The 17,140-nt window shown below is 43.8% G+C and overlaps 1 protein-coding gene across 1 annotated transcript in view; it reads right to left on the bottom strand.

Moving 5' to 3' along the window:
• The window catches only part of CD109 (CD109 molecule), a 135,868-nt gene that overhangs the window by 107,272 nt on the left and 11,456 nt on the right, over positions 1-17,140 (bottom strand). The window contains exons 3-4 of the mRNA XM_053280308.1: positions 9,502-9,530; positions 5,296-5,526 (exon numbers count right to left, since the gene is read on the bottom strand). Of these exons, the coding sequence (XP_053136283.1) occupies positions 5,296-5,526; positions 9,502-9,530 (260 nt within the window). The remainder of the gene's footprint in view (positions 1-5,295; positions 5,527-9,501; positions 9,531-17,140) is intronic.

The following is a 17,140-nucleotide window of genomic DNA, read 5'->3' as shown; positions in this document are numbered from 1 at the left end:
CAATTGTGCTTCTAGTAGTGTGGTTTTAAGTAAGTTCCATGCTTTCTGGAGTGATTTGACCCTCCTGACGTTCCATTTCAACTTCCTTTTCATCAGTCCCCTCATTTTTGAGAAGTTTCCTCTTCTGAAGTCCAACGCATCTGTGTTGGACTTCTTTGACGATTCTCCACTTGCATATATGGTGAACTGAATCACACTATGATCACTGCTACCCAATGGTTCTGCAACTGACATCTCACACCAGGTCCTGGACACCATTCAGGATTAAGTCCAAGGTCACCATCTCTCTAGTTAGTTCTGCAACTAAGTGTTCTAAGGCACAGTCATTTAGCATGTCTAAAAATTTGGCCTCTCTTTCATTACCTGAATGTGAATTTACCCAGTCTATGTGTGGGTACTTGAAGTCACTCATTATTACTGCTCTGTCTCTCTTTGATACCGCTCTTAATTTTTTCTCTTTTTTAAAAAGTCAATCTCAGCACTTTGATCCAGAGGGCGATAGCATGTCCCTAGTAACACATTTTCTCTCAGTTCTTATAATGTTACCCATAACAATTCTGTAGAGGACTCTGGTCCACCTAGGTTTTCTGGCTTATTTGGAATCTATCCCTTCTTTGATATACAGTGCCATTCCTACCCCAATCCTCCGCTCCCTGTCCCTTCTATATTTTTGTTTATTTAAAACATTTATTTAAAATATTTCTACACCACCCCAAACATGCATCTCTATAAAGCTTATATCAAGGAATAACCATGTCCCACTGGTTCTCACCATTCCACCAAGTTTCCGTTACACCCACTATATCTATGTTTTCATTAGTAACCAAGTACCCTAGCTCACCCATCTTGGTTTGGAGGCTTCTGGCATTGGTATATATAGACACCTATATGCCGAGTCCCCCACCCTGGTGTTGGCATGCATGATGGCCCCTTACCATCATTTGACCTATTTGGCAAGCTGTCATGCATTTCCTTCTGCTCAACTCCTGGCTCTACTCTGTTCCCTTCTGATTTATCTGAAACATGTTCACCCTCACACCTTAGGCAGATACCACCCAGTTCCTGCCAGCAACCCCCCTGGCATCATTTTAAAATCTGCTCTGCGACCGTCTTGATTTTAAGCACCAGAAGTCTGGTTCCATCTTGGTTCAAGTGGAGCCCATCCCTTCTGTAAAGGTTTCACTTTCCCCAAAATGTATCCCAGTGCCTAACAAATCTAAAACCCCTCCTCCCAGAACCACTGTCTCATCCACACATTGAGACCCCTCAGCTCTGCCTGTCTCACTGTCCCTGCACATGGAACAGGTAGCACTTGAGAGAATGCTACCCTGGGGGTCCTGGACTTCAGTATGTTACCTAGCAGTCTAAATTTGGGTGTCATCAGCATACTTCCAGGACCTCCCGACTGCAATTCCCAAAATTGTTGGCACCAACGTGCCACCAACGTTGGTGCCAACAATTTGAATCCAGAAGTACTCCCAGACTAAGCATCTGATCCATTGGTGGGAGTGTAACCCTGTCCTGAATAGGCAAATCAAACTTGTCTTATGTGTTCCAACCCCACACAATAAATCTTCCTTTTTATTTGTCTTCGGTCTTCATTTGTTATGCCTCATCCAACCTGTTACTGCCTCCAGGCAAGCATCTAGGGAGGTTATGCCTTTTCCTGATCAAGCTGACATGGAGAAATAGATTTGGGTGTCATCAGCATACTGATAACACCCTGCATATCTCCCAATGATCTCTCCCAGTAGTTTCATGGAGATATTGGTGGGCTATGGGATGGAGACTGCCTTGGTCATCCTAATGGATGATCTCCAACTGGGAATTAGCAGAGGGAGTGTGACTCTGTTGGTCCTTTTGGATCTCTCGGCGGCTTACGATACTATCGACCATAGTATCCTTCTGGAGCGTCCTTCTGGAGAAGGCCTGGTAGAGATTATAAATGCGTCTCTGAGGGAAGGTAGGATGCCTCCTAGTCTTAAGGAGGCAATTATTAGACCGCTTCTGAAGACGCCTACCTTGGATCCCTCAGAGCTGAGTAACTATAGGCCTGTCTCCAACCTCCCGTGGTTGGGCCAGGTAATTGAGAGGGTGGTGGCCTCCCAGCTCCAGACAGTCTTGGAGAAAACTGATTATCTAGACCCATTTCAAACTGGCTTCCAGGCTGGCAAGGGGGTAGAGACTGCCTTGGTCGGCCTGATGGATGATCTCCAACTGGGAATTAACAGAGGGAGTGTGACTCTGTTGTTCCTTTTGGACCTCTCGGTAGCTTTTGATACTATCGACCATAATATCCTTCTGGAGCATCTGAGGGGGTTGGGAGTGAGAGGCACTGCTCTGCAGTGGTTCCGCTCCTACCTCTCGGGCAAGTTCCAGATGGTGTCCCTTGAAGACTGTTCTTCAAAATCTCAACTTTTGTATGGTGTCCCTCAGGGCTCCGTATTGTCTCCGATGTTGTTTAACATCTACATGAAACCGCTGGGAGAGATCATCAGGAGATTTGGTGCAGGGTATTATCAGTATGCTAATGATACCCAAATCTATTTCTCCATGTCAACATCATCAGGAGAGGGCATAACCTCCCTAAATGCTTGCCTGGAAGCAGTAATGGGCTGGATGAGAGGTAACAAGCTAAGACTGAATCCAGATAAGACAGAGGTACTTATTGTGCGTGGTCGGAACTCAGGAGATGATTTTGATCTGCCTGTTCTGAATGGGGTCACACGTCCCCAGAAGGAACAGGTACGCAGTCTGGGGGTGCTTCTGGACAAAAAACTCTCCCTGGTGTCTCAGGTTGAGGCAGTGCCCAGAGGTGCCTTTTATCAGCTTCGGCTCATACGCCAGCTGCGTCCATTTCTTGAGATAAATGACCTCAGAACAGTAGTACATCTGCTAGTCACCTCCAGACTTGACTACTGCAATGTGCTCTACAGGTATGTGTGGCTGCCTTTGTATGTAGTCTGGAAACTGCAGTTAGTCCAGAATGCGGAGGCCAAATTGGTCTCTAGGTCATCTCGGAGAGACTATTTCACTCCTATCTTAAAACATCTACACTGGCTGCTGGTAAGTTTCCGGGCAGAGTACAAGGTTTTGGTTATAACCAATAAAGCCCTAAACAGCTTGGGCCCTGGATATTTAAGAGAGCGTCTTCTTTGCTATGAACCACACCGCCCATTGAGATTATCTGGAGAGGTCCGTCTGCAGTTGCCACCGGCTCGTCTGGTGGCTACTTGGGGATGGGCCTTCTCCATTGCTGCCCCAAGGCTTTGGAACACACTTCCTGCTGAAATAAGAGCCTCCCCATCGCTTACAACTCTTAAAAGGGCAGTCAAGATGCATTTGTTCACCCAGGCTTTTAATTAGATATTGTTTTAATTGTGTTTTAATAGTTTTAACTTCTTAATTTTAATTGTTGAAATGTTTTAATTTTTTATTGGCTGTTTTTATTGTTTTCTAAACCGCCCAGAGAACTTGCCTTTTGGGCGGTATAGAAATGTATTAAATAAATAAAATAAAAAATCAAAAAATCTTTTAAAAGATTGCAGACAGCATGGTACCCTGTAAGACTGTATGAAAGCTCTCATTTTGAAGAGTAACAATCTCCAAGCAACACCACTTGGAATCTGCTTGAGAGGTAGGAGTGGAACTACTCCCTCAGGCAATCCAGAAGAATACTATGGTCAATAGTACTGAAAGCTGTCAAGAGATCCCTCTGTCAATTCCAAACTGGAGATCATCCATCAGGCTGACCAAAGCAGTCTCCATAACTCACCTGAAAACTGATTGGAAATGGGTCTAGATAATCTGCTTCCTCCAAAACTGTCTAGAGCTGGCTAGGTGACCTAAAATGTTTTGCCTTCTTTGGACACGTTGAAAGGACAGATTCCTAGGCTGATAGGTATGGCTTTTTAACACCTATATTTTCCATTATTACTACAGTAGGACCTCGGTATTCACAGTTCTGCATACCCACAGGATGTCTAATAGACACTCGTTTCCAGTATCCACAGATATGAAAGGATTAAAACCCACATATCCACAGTTCCTAGAGGGTCAGAAGTGACTGCGGAGGTCATTTCCACCCGCTACTTTGTCTGCAGGAGCTCAGAAGGAGCCATTTTGTGGCTCATTCCTTTTTTAAAACAGACTTTTTCCCATGGGTTTTTGCAATGGGGGGGCATTGTGTCCTTTTGGGGACATTCCTGCACAAATGGGGGGGATTCCTGGTCATATGAAGATGCTGCACAGCACACCAAAGTAAGGGGTTTTTTTTTTGCCTTTTTTCCATTTTCCCTTCAGCCTAGAACCCAACCCCTTTCCCCATAGAAATACTACCTTGTTACTCATGGTTCTGTTACTCGCAGTACTAGATGAGGAACAGAACCCCAATGAGTAATGAGGTTCTCCTGTATGTCACAAAAACGTTTATCACTTAGGGATTAACTAGAAGTAATGTAAAATGTTTGTAATGGATAGCCAATGTTATCCCCGTCTCCATCCCCTCTTTGGAGGACATGATTTTTTTAGCGGAAAATTAGCAGGGCTGCCTCAGAGCTGTTTTCCCTCATACAACTTGGAAAAGGTCTTGGGGGTCCATTATTGTATTTGCACATAATGTGCCCTTTAGACAGGTGCTAGGAATAATCGTGTGATCATTTCAGTAGCACGCCCAAACCCACTTAGAGTGCACATATTTGTGCATGATCCATGCTTTTCTGTTAAACAGAAAAATACCTGTCAATTTACCATACAAAACTAGTGCATAGCAAAATATCAGTTTACAAAACCAAAACTGGATGGGAAAGAAAAATAAGAAAAATAAACCTCAGTAAGTCACAATTATCCAGAGAGAGGTAAACATAGATAAACTACTTTTAAAATGAAATTATTGATAGCTTTAGCACTATCAAATTAAGCCACTACCAGATCAGCACTCCCTTGCTTCCCACCTTTTCCCTACTTAGATTTGCAGGTTCCCAAGGCTGCTTTTCATTAAAAGAAAAACAAACACATGTTGGGATCTTCATTACATGCATTTGCATGTAACATGTAGTAACATGTAGTTACCTGAATTGACCTCTCTATTGTGCTCTAAGAGCATGGAACTGGTTTGAAATCTGGAGCCTATAGGTGACTAACTGCATTATACCCAGATGCTGTACTTATTTGGAGCCTATTCTATAATAAACCCCCTTGCTATTTTTGTATAATAATAGCTTTAATGAGAACAAACCACAGGTGATATCTCCAAACTCTTATTATTTGATCACATAATCCCAAGTTTGCACTTACCCGAATATACACATTTACAGGAGCATTATATGGTTTGAGGTCAGGATGTAGAGTAACAATCCGTATTTTCACATCTTGTCCTGGTTTGTATATAGACTTGTCAGTTTGGATGAAGACCGAGAAACTCTTCCGTTCAAATGAAAGGGCAGTGCTCTTAGAAAATAGCTGTTGACCTTCTGAAAATGCTTTGACTTTTAAATTATAACCACTGTCAGAAGTGCCCAAGGGGAGCTGAAGGTAGAGGAGGAAAACATTACTACAGAACACAGTTCACTTTCATCACAAGTGAATTATTTCAGTTTTAAAAAGCTTCTGAACACACAGATTTACGTAAATGAAACCGTACATGATTAAAAATAATTCAAACTCGCAAAACGATAAAATTACAAATAACAAAAAATTCAGTGATACCATCCCCCCAAGTGTTTTTATCACTTTAAACAATAGAGTACCTCACAGATTATTTGATGTAGTAAAAATAAATAAATTATAAAATATACTATAGACTTATTCAGGCATTCGCCATCTGAGGACAGCAAACGCATGAGGGGTGGGAGTGAACCAGAGCACGCTATCCAGCCATGACCTCCTGTGGAAAATGTTCCATGGCTACACTCCTTGCGCTTCCCACATTTAGTGTTTATTTGGTGAGCCAAGTATTGAATATGAGGAGAGATTCTCCCCATGATCAAATCCCTGCAATCAGCACTTCCCTGTGTTGAACATGAGGACAGAAGGCGGCATGGCCACAGAGCAACTGGTGAAGGGACAGGGTTAGCTCAAGCATTTGCTGCTCACGGTGAATGCCCAAATAAGGCTTATATGACCTCTAGAAGTAGGCACATCACCAACTATATAATGAAGTTGACCTAAAGGGACATTGAAGAGAAAAGACTTACTTCTGGTTTCAGGGCAGAGGTGCACATAGGTAGTTTTGAAGCCTGGACCTAAAGGCCTTTGGAGGCCACCCCCCACAAGTTAAGCATCATCCCCCTACACACACACACACACACACACACACCCCATGACACACGCAATATTTTTAACACACGGGTTTCTTGAGGGCACAAACAGCAACTGAACTCACAAGAATGTAAACATATAAAACAGGTATACTTATGCCAATATGCATTAGCAGAAACGTTTTAACACGCAACTTAACATATTCCCATCCCATACAGTTCTTTCCCAACTCCCCCTACCCCGTCTCTAAAGCACCCAGCACAGGTCATAATCACACTCAGCCACCCGGCGCAGTGCAGGCCAGCAGCAACCACACTACCCAGAACAAACTAAAGAAGACTTGGGGCCCCCCAGGGGTTTTGGAGGCCCAGGACTTTGGCCCAGGGGTAAGAGCACCACTTGGTCCAGGGGTAAGGGTGCCACTGTTTCAGGGCCTAGCTGGAGGGGGGCATGAAATCAATTTAAAACAGCTAGGAGGGCTTCTGCTAAGGATAATCAGCAGATGGGCAAAATATTAAGCATCCCCCCTTCGTGTTAGGGTTCACACAGACACAGATCCAAGGGAGTTCAAGTTGGAAGAAGAAATGGAGTCCTGTGCAGTCTGGATCTTCAACCTTGACAACAGCTCCTGGATCAACCAGAGCTGGAGCAGCCGGAGCCAACAGTTCCTGGAGCACTGAGGACCCAGTGCCTGTTGAGGTGGTTCCAGCATCTTCCCTAGAGTCCCATCCATTGCCCCCAGGTCCCCAGGAGCAATGGCAATACCAAGCCAGGGTGGAGCTCCAGCTCCAAAAGTAGAGTACATGCCCGGCTGCTTGGGGCCTACTTCTCAATCGGACTATTTGAGAGGAGGATACTAGCTTGGGTGCCTCCTCAGAAGGAAGGCTGCCCTAGGTGTCCAGGAAGGGGCAGAGCCCTTGCAAAATATAAATCACCAGTTCTTCTGTCACCAGCTCTTTGCTGGTTCAGCAGCTCCACTAGAGAGCTAATGCTCCCTTACTAGACCCAGGTTTGAATACTTTCCCACCCTTCTAGTGCCCCCTCAAATAGTAGATAGTAATCTTACACCCACCTCATGCCCCTGCAACCTGGGAAATAAGGCAGTGGCTGGCTTAGCTTTTTTCTCTCAGGGAAAGGATTGGGCCAGGCTGCACTGGAATAGGATCCTCTGCAACGTAAAATGGAGAGAAGTAGGGCCCAATCTTCCCACTTAGAAAACAGCAGTTGTGCCAGCCAATTCCTTCCTTCCAGATGACACAAAGGTGGTGCAAGTTCTCCTTCAACTGGTTGTCCACCTAACAAAAACCCTCCTCTGGCTAGGAAGAGAGTGAAGAAAGCGCCCTGCAGAGACCACTTTCAGCTTGTGTGAGGTGAAAGGAATGTTACAATCCTCTCCCAATTACATTTTTTCATCCTTAGCTGATGTCTTTCCTGGGAAGCTGGATAACATTCCTAGAAGCACATTATTAAACCTAAGACTAGAAAATGGAGTCAGCCCTAAAGTGAATAGGCAAGCTGAAGGGGAAAGAGGGAGCACTGGAAGAAGTGGAGCCCATGGGAAATAAAAATGAAGCTGGCACTCACTCACATGTCTATTTGTAGACCATAGACAGGCCACAATTGCAAGCCCTGTACTCTAATATCACTATTAAATAAGCAAAGGTTTAACAAATCTTTATGATGGTAGGAAGAGTCCTGTTTACATTTTATTCCACCTCATGGGATAGGAGGGATGCGTCTCATTTTCTAATACTGTAATATTTAATATTGTGGATAATATTGGTCATATTACCAATAATATTTTTATAGTGAGTGACAGAAAATTAGTTCTATAGAATCACAGAAAAATGCCAGATTCTAAGACCATTTTGTAAAGTGAATGAAGAAGTTTTGAGTTTTGTTTCGAAATGCCTGCCAACTATGGAAGGTATCATCTATCAGTTGTGTTCACTTATATTTGTCAACCTGAATCAGGCAATTAATTTTCATTAATAATTTTCCTTAATTAATAATTTCCTTAAATGCATGAGAGGGAGGCTAATATGAAAATAGTTTTTATTAAAAATATGTATATATCACTTTTCAACAAAAAGTTCTCAAAGTAGTGCTTCTCAAAGCAAAAGGTGGGAGATAATTATTCCCTGTCCCAAAAGGGACTCACAATCTTACACACACACACACACACACACGCAAGCAACAACCATTGGAAAGACACTACACTGGGCTGAACAGGAACATAAATATATGTTCTAAATGTAAGAGAGCCATGACTTTAAAAAGTGCCGCTCTGTCTAGTTAGCAGAGGTAAGATAATAGTGACAGACAAAGATAAACATGTAGAGCAAATGTGCATTGTGGGGAGGGACAATTTTCACCTCTCTTCCCTTCCTCTGAAGCCAGATTGACTCCTGAAAATATGTCCCTGAGAGTCACACAGCCCTCAGGGGTTTATTTTCAGGAGTTTCAGAGGGAAGGCGAGATGAACGAAAATTGCTATTCTCCTGCAGCACATGCTGTGTGTTCACTGCACATGCACTTCATTGGTCTGGATGTCAGCCACACTCTTTATCTGTTCTCACACTACCTAGAAAGTCATGAGCTCTAAGCTATTTTAAAATAGAGTTGCATTGAATGCTGACTCACAAACACACTCAGGACAAACACTGTATTTCTAAGGGTGGCTCTTGCTACTTCAATGCCATTTCTCCTCTGTAATCTATCCTTACTAGAATGTTCCCAGCCAATCAGAGATCCTGTATTAGGTGTGATTACTTCAAAGAGGGCAAACTGTAACTGGAGTGAGGAGGACAATGCTGCCTGGTGTGGTCTCATCGGTAATCCAATCAGCAGTGTGTTGCCTCTCCTCTGAGCCAACAATGGGAGATGTGCTTAACATGGACAAGAGATAAGCAAGGGATTGTGCTTTGAAAGCAATGGCTCACTGGCTTCCTCCGGTTCTCCTGCTCATCCCTGTTTTTTTACAAGGAAGAAGTAACAGGAGAGAAACAAGGAACCCATCTTCCTTATCAGCAGGGAGTGATCTCCTAGACCTTTTAAATAAGATGGAAACATTAGTATTTCCTTTTTTAAGACTCATTTGTTTGCAGGATTATTACACTGCCAATAGTGAAACTATCTTGTGCCCTACACAAGGTTAAAATGTCATTAAGGTAACTGAATAAAAGGTACAGAATCAGATATTACTGTCTATGAATCTCAGGTGCTTTCAAAAAGAATACTTACAGCTGGAAGGACAAGTATCCCAAATGAATCTGTATTTAAAAGGAAGAGAGATAAAATTACTGAACTTCCTGTTACGTGTATGGTATATACTTCCCCCGCCCCCACCACATTCTGCAAACAAATTCTTAGAAAGCATGTTTGAATATGGCATTCCAGCACTACTCTGTTAAATAATATATACTGCTTCTTGTATTCAACTTATGCAAAAACGTTAAATGAAGCAGACAAGAGCCTTGTCCTTTTCCTGTCATTTAACCTATTTACAAAGTCTGAAACAAGTCAGAAAGTGTCACATCCCATTTGTGAGTCCATTATACAGCTATACCTCATTACTCACAGGGGTTCTGTTCCTTGCCTACTACTGCGAGTAATGAAACCATGAGTAATGAGGCATTGTGCCTATGGAAAACAGGATGTTAGGTTCCTGGAAACTGAAATAAGGGGGAAAAGTCAAAAACACGGCCGGGGGCGGGGGGAGTCAAAAACATGGCAGGCCCTCCTTGTGCCCAGCAATGCACCTCAAACCATGGCATGCCCCCCAAAATTGTGAAAAATTGTGGGGGAAATGCTTTTAAAAAGAAAAAAGAAAGAAAAAGAAACAACCCACAAAATGGAGGCTGGAAGTGACCTCTGCGGGCACTTCCAGCCCTCTAGGATATGTGGGTTTTAACCCTTTCATACTCATGGATAATGAAATCGGGTGTCAATTAGCCACCCACAAACACGCAAAACCATGAATAGCAGTTCCGCAAGTAATGAGGTATGCCAGTATACAGAAAAGTTACACTTATAATACCTTCTTAAAATGACTAAAGACCAAACCCTTAAGGGGGAAAGAGAGCATGGAACAATATTCTTCTGATCCTTATAGTAAACTGGAAGGATGAAGCATGAGGTTTTAGGAAGAAATATTCAAAAAGAGAATGGATTCCTGATTCCCAATGACCTAATTCCAATGGACAAATTGAATTTTAATTCCCAAAGATTTGTAATCACAAGTACTTAATATGTAACTTGGCTTTCCTGAAGACATCAGCACTGGGAGGACTTGGTTAGTTGAACACCAACACTGCATCATTCAAGATACTAATTAGCAGTCAATAGGAAGCCTGGTTGGATCATGATTCTCATAATCAGATCACACTGTCATATAGTTCAAATCTTTATGCAATGTCAAATAATTTGAACCCTTGCTTAAAATGAGGCCATGATCCACAAAATACTCACACTGAAATACTTCCTCCTAAATAGAGATATTAATGCATAGTAAACTTCTCTCCTAATTCTATGCGGCAGCAATTCCACCACAATTGATTGCAAAGGAGAGGGAAATTTGAAAATAAAGCAAATAATGTGGACCAGAGATCTAATCCAAATAGGACCCTAGCAATGCCTGTGGCCAAAACAGATATAACAAAAAGGTAGCAAAGGAAGCACGCATGCAGCTGCTCTGTATCAGAGTGAAGCAACACGGCTGCTTAGATGAGGGGGCAGTGATTTTCACTGATCTTCCCCTTCCTCTGAAACACTCTGTGCCACCAGAAAACATGTCCCTGGGGCTATGTAACCATGGGTTGCCACTGAGCACAAGCCACAAGAGCCACCTGTCATCCCCTCCACCTATCCTGGCAGCTGGGTTGCTTCTAGGCACAAGGCCAAGGGCCCTGCACACGGAAAGAGCTGAGGCCCCAGCTCAACCACCTTCCCCTTCCCTCTGCACACAAAGGAAAGGGACTAGGAGGAAATGAGAAGGTGCTCTGCCCTGTCTCTCCCCCAGAGGCGGGAGGTAGTGATGGGTAGTACTGCCTCCTGCTTTGTCCAAACAAGGTCAGTGGAGGGGCAGGGGGAGATGAGGAGCAGGCTGATAGGCAAACAGTTCAAGGCACCCAGCAAAATGTTGGGAACATGTGCCCCTTACTAGCAAAGCTGATACACAAAAGTAAATACTATTGAGCTCAACGGGGATTGTTCCCAATAGAGTTGCCAACTGACCCTCATTACGCAGGACGTCCCTCATTTTAGGGATGAAATGTTGGTCCCTATAGGGACAGCATTTGTCCCTCATTTTGGTGGCAGGGCGAGTAGCTTCTTATTTTGAGAAATTTTGGTTGAAAAGTGGTATAACTTGAATATGTTCTAAATAATAATGCTGGCATTATTCAATAGCATATAATTCAATTACATATATGTCAGTGATACTCAGGCTCTTGATTACCACTGCATACATACACACCCCAGACAGCACCCCCAGCCTCCGCAAACTTGTGTCCCTCATTCTGGCAATGAGATGATGGCAACCCTAGCTCCCAAGTAAATGTAAATAGCACCTTAAATGTTACAACAAATACCCCGCTCCAATTATGTAGAGTATGCAGTCAAACAGAATTTTTTTAAGCTGGCATGTTTGTTTTAGCTTACAGTTTCATGTTGAAATGAAGATTTCTACTATCAGCAATTGGAACTACCACCCATAACTCAGTGGCTTGGTTCAAGTTTTGCATAAGTTCATGTTTTGCATTGAACTTATTAGGCTTATTTTGGACAGTGTGACAACAGATGCCCAGATAACCTGGATTACTAGCAACAGCAGAACCTAGTCCTGATAGAAATTGTGTTGTACACTTGAATCTGTGGCAACTTTTTCATGTAACAAAACTTTGTTTAAATGGCACAACGCCTGCTTTCCTCACGCCAACTTCCAAAATTTCTTATGGCCTATATGTCATGATTGCCCCTGACCATTTTCTATCTTTCTTTTTTAAAAAAAATCAGCTTTCTAAATTTGATCCTACATTCGCCAAAAAAAAAAAGCAGCTGTGGAGAAGAGGGGGTGGGAAATCTAGCGCCCAAACAAAATTTTGGCAATGAGACAGTTAGCTGTTCCTCAGTGGAGTCAGTGGAAGAGGGGAGTACTTGCCTGCAACAGCAGGTACAGAGACTGCTACTATAGCATCCCTGGAACCAATACCTGAACCAAAATATAAGTACTAGTCTGGGCTAAAAGGTCTCCAGGTTGGTTTTTGCCTCAAGCTTCTAGAAAATTCTGGAGATCACTGCTTGCTTCTTTAGAGTACTATTGGATAAGCTTCCACAACAATCAACCAAAATGAAAATGCAAGTGCAAAAATTCCAATTTTTTTCAAGCAGAAAAGCAAAGTTAGGGCTTGATCTTATTAAAAATTTAAGCCAAGAGCTTAAGAACTTGTCAACCTGACCAAGCTTGAGACTTTCTTTTTAATCTCTAATGTACTCTCACTGGCCAAGTGGAAAATAATATTGTTCCCAAATGATTTTTCCCATGTTCTCACTCTTCCCTTTAATAATAAATCCTTCCAAACACAATGAAAACTTCATCCAAAATTATCCAAAGGCAATCTTGATTAAGAAGATGATTTAACTTTTTTTCTGAACCTTCGTTGATACCTAATTGCAGAACTATATTCCACGATATTATACTTGGAAGCATATTTATTATATTTAAAATTATGTTTATCAAGATCTATATACATAAAGCTTATCAATAGTCTAGATGATGATACACGACTCTGCAGCATCATAGATTTTTAGTGAGCTTCCTTTGCAACAGAATCCTGCTTTAAACAAGCTATTATCTTACCATAGCAAAAGCCTCATCAATTTTGATCAGTGTAGAGTGCAGTGGGAAAATGCTTGACTAAAAAGCAGGAGGTTGCCAGTTCGAATCTGCGCTGGCACTTTATCAGGCAGCAGCAATATAGGAAGATGCTGAAAGGCATCATCTCATACTGCACGGGAAGAGGCAATGGTAAACCCCTCCTGTATTCTACCAAAGAAAACCACAGGGCTCTGTGTCTGCCAGGAGTCAACATCGACTCAACAGCACACTTTACCTTTAGAAGGAATAGAGTTTCCCCAACCACACCATCTTACTTCTCCTCCTCCCCACCTTCATATCCATCACTGTGGTGATTATCACAGTCAGAGAAAGGAAAGAGGTCAGACCTCTTTTGCCAAATCTAATTTTGCCTTCTTCCAAACCAAATATGGTCTACAGGTCTGGAAGAAAAGGTAAGAAACACTGAACAGTTATTCCACTCTTACACCAGAAGCTGCATTCAAGTGGAAATGGGGGGGGAGCAATGTTCCACACAGCCTGCTTCACTTTATCCCTACTAAACTTGGCTCCTGGTGAGTTGGTGGGGGGGATCATATTACCCTTCTTCTGCAGACCTGGAGAAAGTTAAAAAAAAAAAAACCTGCGCTCACAATCACCAGTAGGATGAGAGCTAATAAATCTGCCCTTTGCCCTTACTGATCCTACTGTCTGGAGTGAGAAGCCACTGCTCCTCCCACACTGTCACTAATTGTGTGCAAAAAGCAAATATTAAATACTCAGTATGTTAATATTGTCATTATTTTATAATCTATGACAATGCATATAAAATATTTTCAGGCTTACATTAGTTTGATGACATTATTTAATTAAAACCTTTGCAGTGCTCCATGCCAGAAAGCATACATATGCATAGAAAAGATCCCAGCCTTCCCAAAGTGTGAACACAGATACTTTAGGTAACTGACCAATATGGAAGATAAGGAAAGCACCACTTGAAGGGCAGGGTTCACAGGAGGAGGAAATACACGCCGAAAGGGTAACTGCTGATCCCGATACCAGTTCTTTCCCTGTCCACTTTTCACATTCTCACAAATTAAATCATTATTTCATACTTGAAAGTTATTTATTTATTATTTATTTATTTACTACATTTTTATACTGCCTTTCTGCCTTGACAAAGGCACCCAAAGTGGTTTACAAGATTAAGAGAGACAAATAACAGATTAATAAAATGTTGTCTCAGGCTGTTGGTCTTTTCAGGAGCTGAAGACAAGAGCTCCCTGGCCTGGGTACATTCTGTCTTGCTTTCCTCTCAACCTTATATATTCTCTCTGTGTGTATATATGTATGTGTACACACTTATTCAATTAATTCCTAAATCAACCAACTTGCTGTTCACAAAAGCTGATGCCTAAACAATTTCTAACTGCTAACCAGCTTGCCCCTGGTGTCTCTTGTGAGAGGAGTGGCACAGGGGCTATTTAAGGAAGGGCTGTGCTGGCTGCTACTGAGAAGACCAGGGAGTGAGCCAGTGGCCTGGACTCTGCTAACCTATTCCCCCCCCCCACCAGGCCATGGCTGAGTTTGATTGCAGCCTCCCACCCCTTCTTCGTGGCCTGAAGAAAAGCCTGAATGTTGGCTTGTCTCAGTATTGCAGCCTGGCTGGAGTTTTTGTTCCCTCCCTTTTGAGTGCTGATGGCTAACATCTGCCAGCACTGAAGGGCAATAAGCCTGATAAGTTATTGACATACCAACTGAGAAAAGGACAGGAGAAGAGAACTATTACTTCTATTCTAAGGGCCGTGCTGGCTAGCGTGGCTGGTGGTAGGCAGCTGGCTTGTAGGCGGCTGCCGAAGCCAATCGCCAAAGGGGGCCAGCTTTTGGGGTTGGGCCTTCAGGGTGGGTCTGAGGGCTGGGGGGAGGTTATATTGTGGGTTCTAGGTTAGAGATTGTTGGTCTTTTATTTTTATTGGGTTGTGCCAGGCCTTTTTGCAGGTATGTGTTTGAGCTCTCTTGAGTGGGATGGTGCTGGGGGTGTGCCCAGCAGTTCCGGAGCAGCTATTACTGTAGTGGTGGGGAATAGAAGAATTGGCGCTGGCAGAGCAGCTGGCTGTTACAAAGGAAGGGAAATCAGTAATTTAGTAACTGTTTCCACTTCAAACTGCCTTATCAACTCTTAGGCCTCGAGAAGCAGCTCCAACTAACCACAGAGTCTGGACTTGCTCCTCTTCAATGCCAAGTCAGTTCAGAATAAGACTGAAATTGTCCATGATTTGATTGTGGATGAGGGAGCTGACCTGGCATGTATAACTGAGACCTGGCTGGAGGAGGCGAGTGGTTCATAGCAACCATGACAGCTATGGTCCTATCCCAATTAGTTTCTGAACCAACTCATGTTGCCAGCCACATGCTCGATTTGGTCTTTTGTTCAGATCAGGGGAATGTTCCATGGGTGGGGGATCGGGTGGTTTCCCTAGTGTCATGAATGGACCTCTACCTGGTTAAGATTGGTTTCTCAGTGACAATCAATCGCTGCAGGGGTGGTGGACCTATTAGGATGGTCTGTCCAAAAACTACCCAGTAGGATTCCAAAAAGCCTTCAAGGGTTTTGAAGTTGGTGCAGCTAGTGATTCTGTAGATGCCCTGGTGGGAACCTAGAACAGGGAACTCACCAGGGCATATATATATATATATTTCTCCTGGGTGTGCCATCGGAATGTGTCCCAGCCGATCAGCTGATTGGCTGGGCTGCGGAGGTGCTTGATTGGCTGGTGCACCCAGGAGGAGAGAGGAGAATTGGCCGGCAGCGGGCCTGGCCGATGCGGTGAGGCGGGCCCAGCCAAGGCGGTGAGGAGGCGGCAGCGGGCCCCGATACTGGGGCAGAAGGTGGGAGGAGAGGTGGCCAGCCTCCTTGGGTGGCCGCAAAGACTGGCAAGCAGCCGCGGAGTCGGTTAGGGCCGGGGCCGGCCGCGGAGGACTTTCCTGTTCGCGGGACTTTCCTGTTCGCTGCCTGGGAGGAGGAGCGGCAGCACATCCTGGTAAGTAGAGCTTTTTAAAAAGCAGGGGGAGGAGAGAGTGGGGGAGGGCAAGAGGGAGTGGGGGATGGGGAGGGTAAGAAAGAGTGGGGGAGAGGGGGCAGGAAAGAGGAGCAGAGGGAGGGGTGGGAGGGCAGGAGAGACTGGGGCAAGAGGGTGAGAGAGAGGGAAGGGTGAGAGAGGGGTGGGAGGACAAGAGAGAGTGGGGTGGGGGGGAGGGGGCAAGAGTGGGGCGAGAGGGAGGGGAAGAGGGGCAAGAGTGTGGGGCAGGAGGGAGAAGGGAACAGCCAGCCCCAAAGAGTGCACAGATGCTTTTTGCGGGTTGGCTAATTAGACATGATTCCTCCTAAGCGTCCCTCCTGTATTCCAGGAGGTTTGGCCTGGTTTTCCAGAGTTTTAAAACTGCTTTAAATTTTTAATAGTTGTTAAAGAAAGAGTCCTGAAGGGGCTTTTTCCTCCCTCAGTACCCCACTCATCGCAGACCACTACCCTTTTATACATAAATATTCCTTTGCTCTACAATCAAAAACATCTTCTGACCAGTAACAGCTGCATTCCAACTGACCTTAACCATCACAGGCTCCTTCTCCCTATCTGCATATGGAATCCCCACTGCCCAATCACCATGGTGCCACAGCCTCCTCCTCCCTATCTGCATGTGGAATCCCCACTGCCCAATCACCATGGTGCTTCTGCTCGCAAACTCTGGCGAGAGCTGCCACACACAGGATTAGCCATGGTTATGCCTTAGAGAATTATATATATACAAAGATTATTTTTCTGTGTAAACCGCTTTGAAAACTTTTGTTGAAAAGAGGTATATAAGTTGTTGTTGTTATGCATATGAGCTCAGTGCTTTCACAATATATTTTAATACTGGATTTAACGGGGATTATTATAAACTACAACCTTTTAAATATTCTTCCCACCATCCTCAACTCTGTAAGGAAGATGGTACACTGAGCAAATAATACTTTTTTGAATATAGAAAGTTACTGAATCCATATGT

This window comes from Hemicordylus capensis, chromosome 1 (genome assembly GCF_027244095.1).
Source record: "Hemicordylus capensis ecotype Gifberg chromosome 1, rHemCap1.1.pri, whole genome shotgun sequence".
NCBI lineage: Eukaryota > Metazoa > Chordata > Lepidosauria > Squamata > Cordylidae > Hemicordylus > Hemicordylus capensis.
Note: the sequence above shows the minus strand (reverse complement) of the source record. Positions and strands in the feature narration are given on the sequence as shown.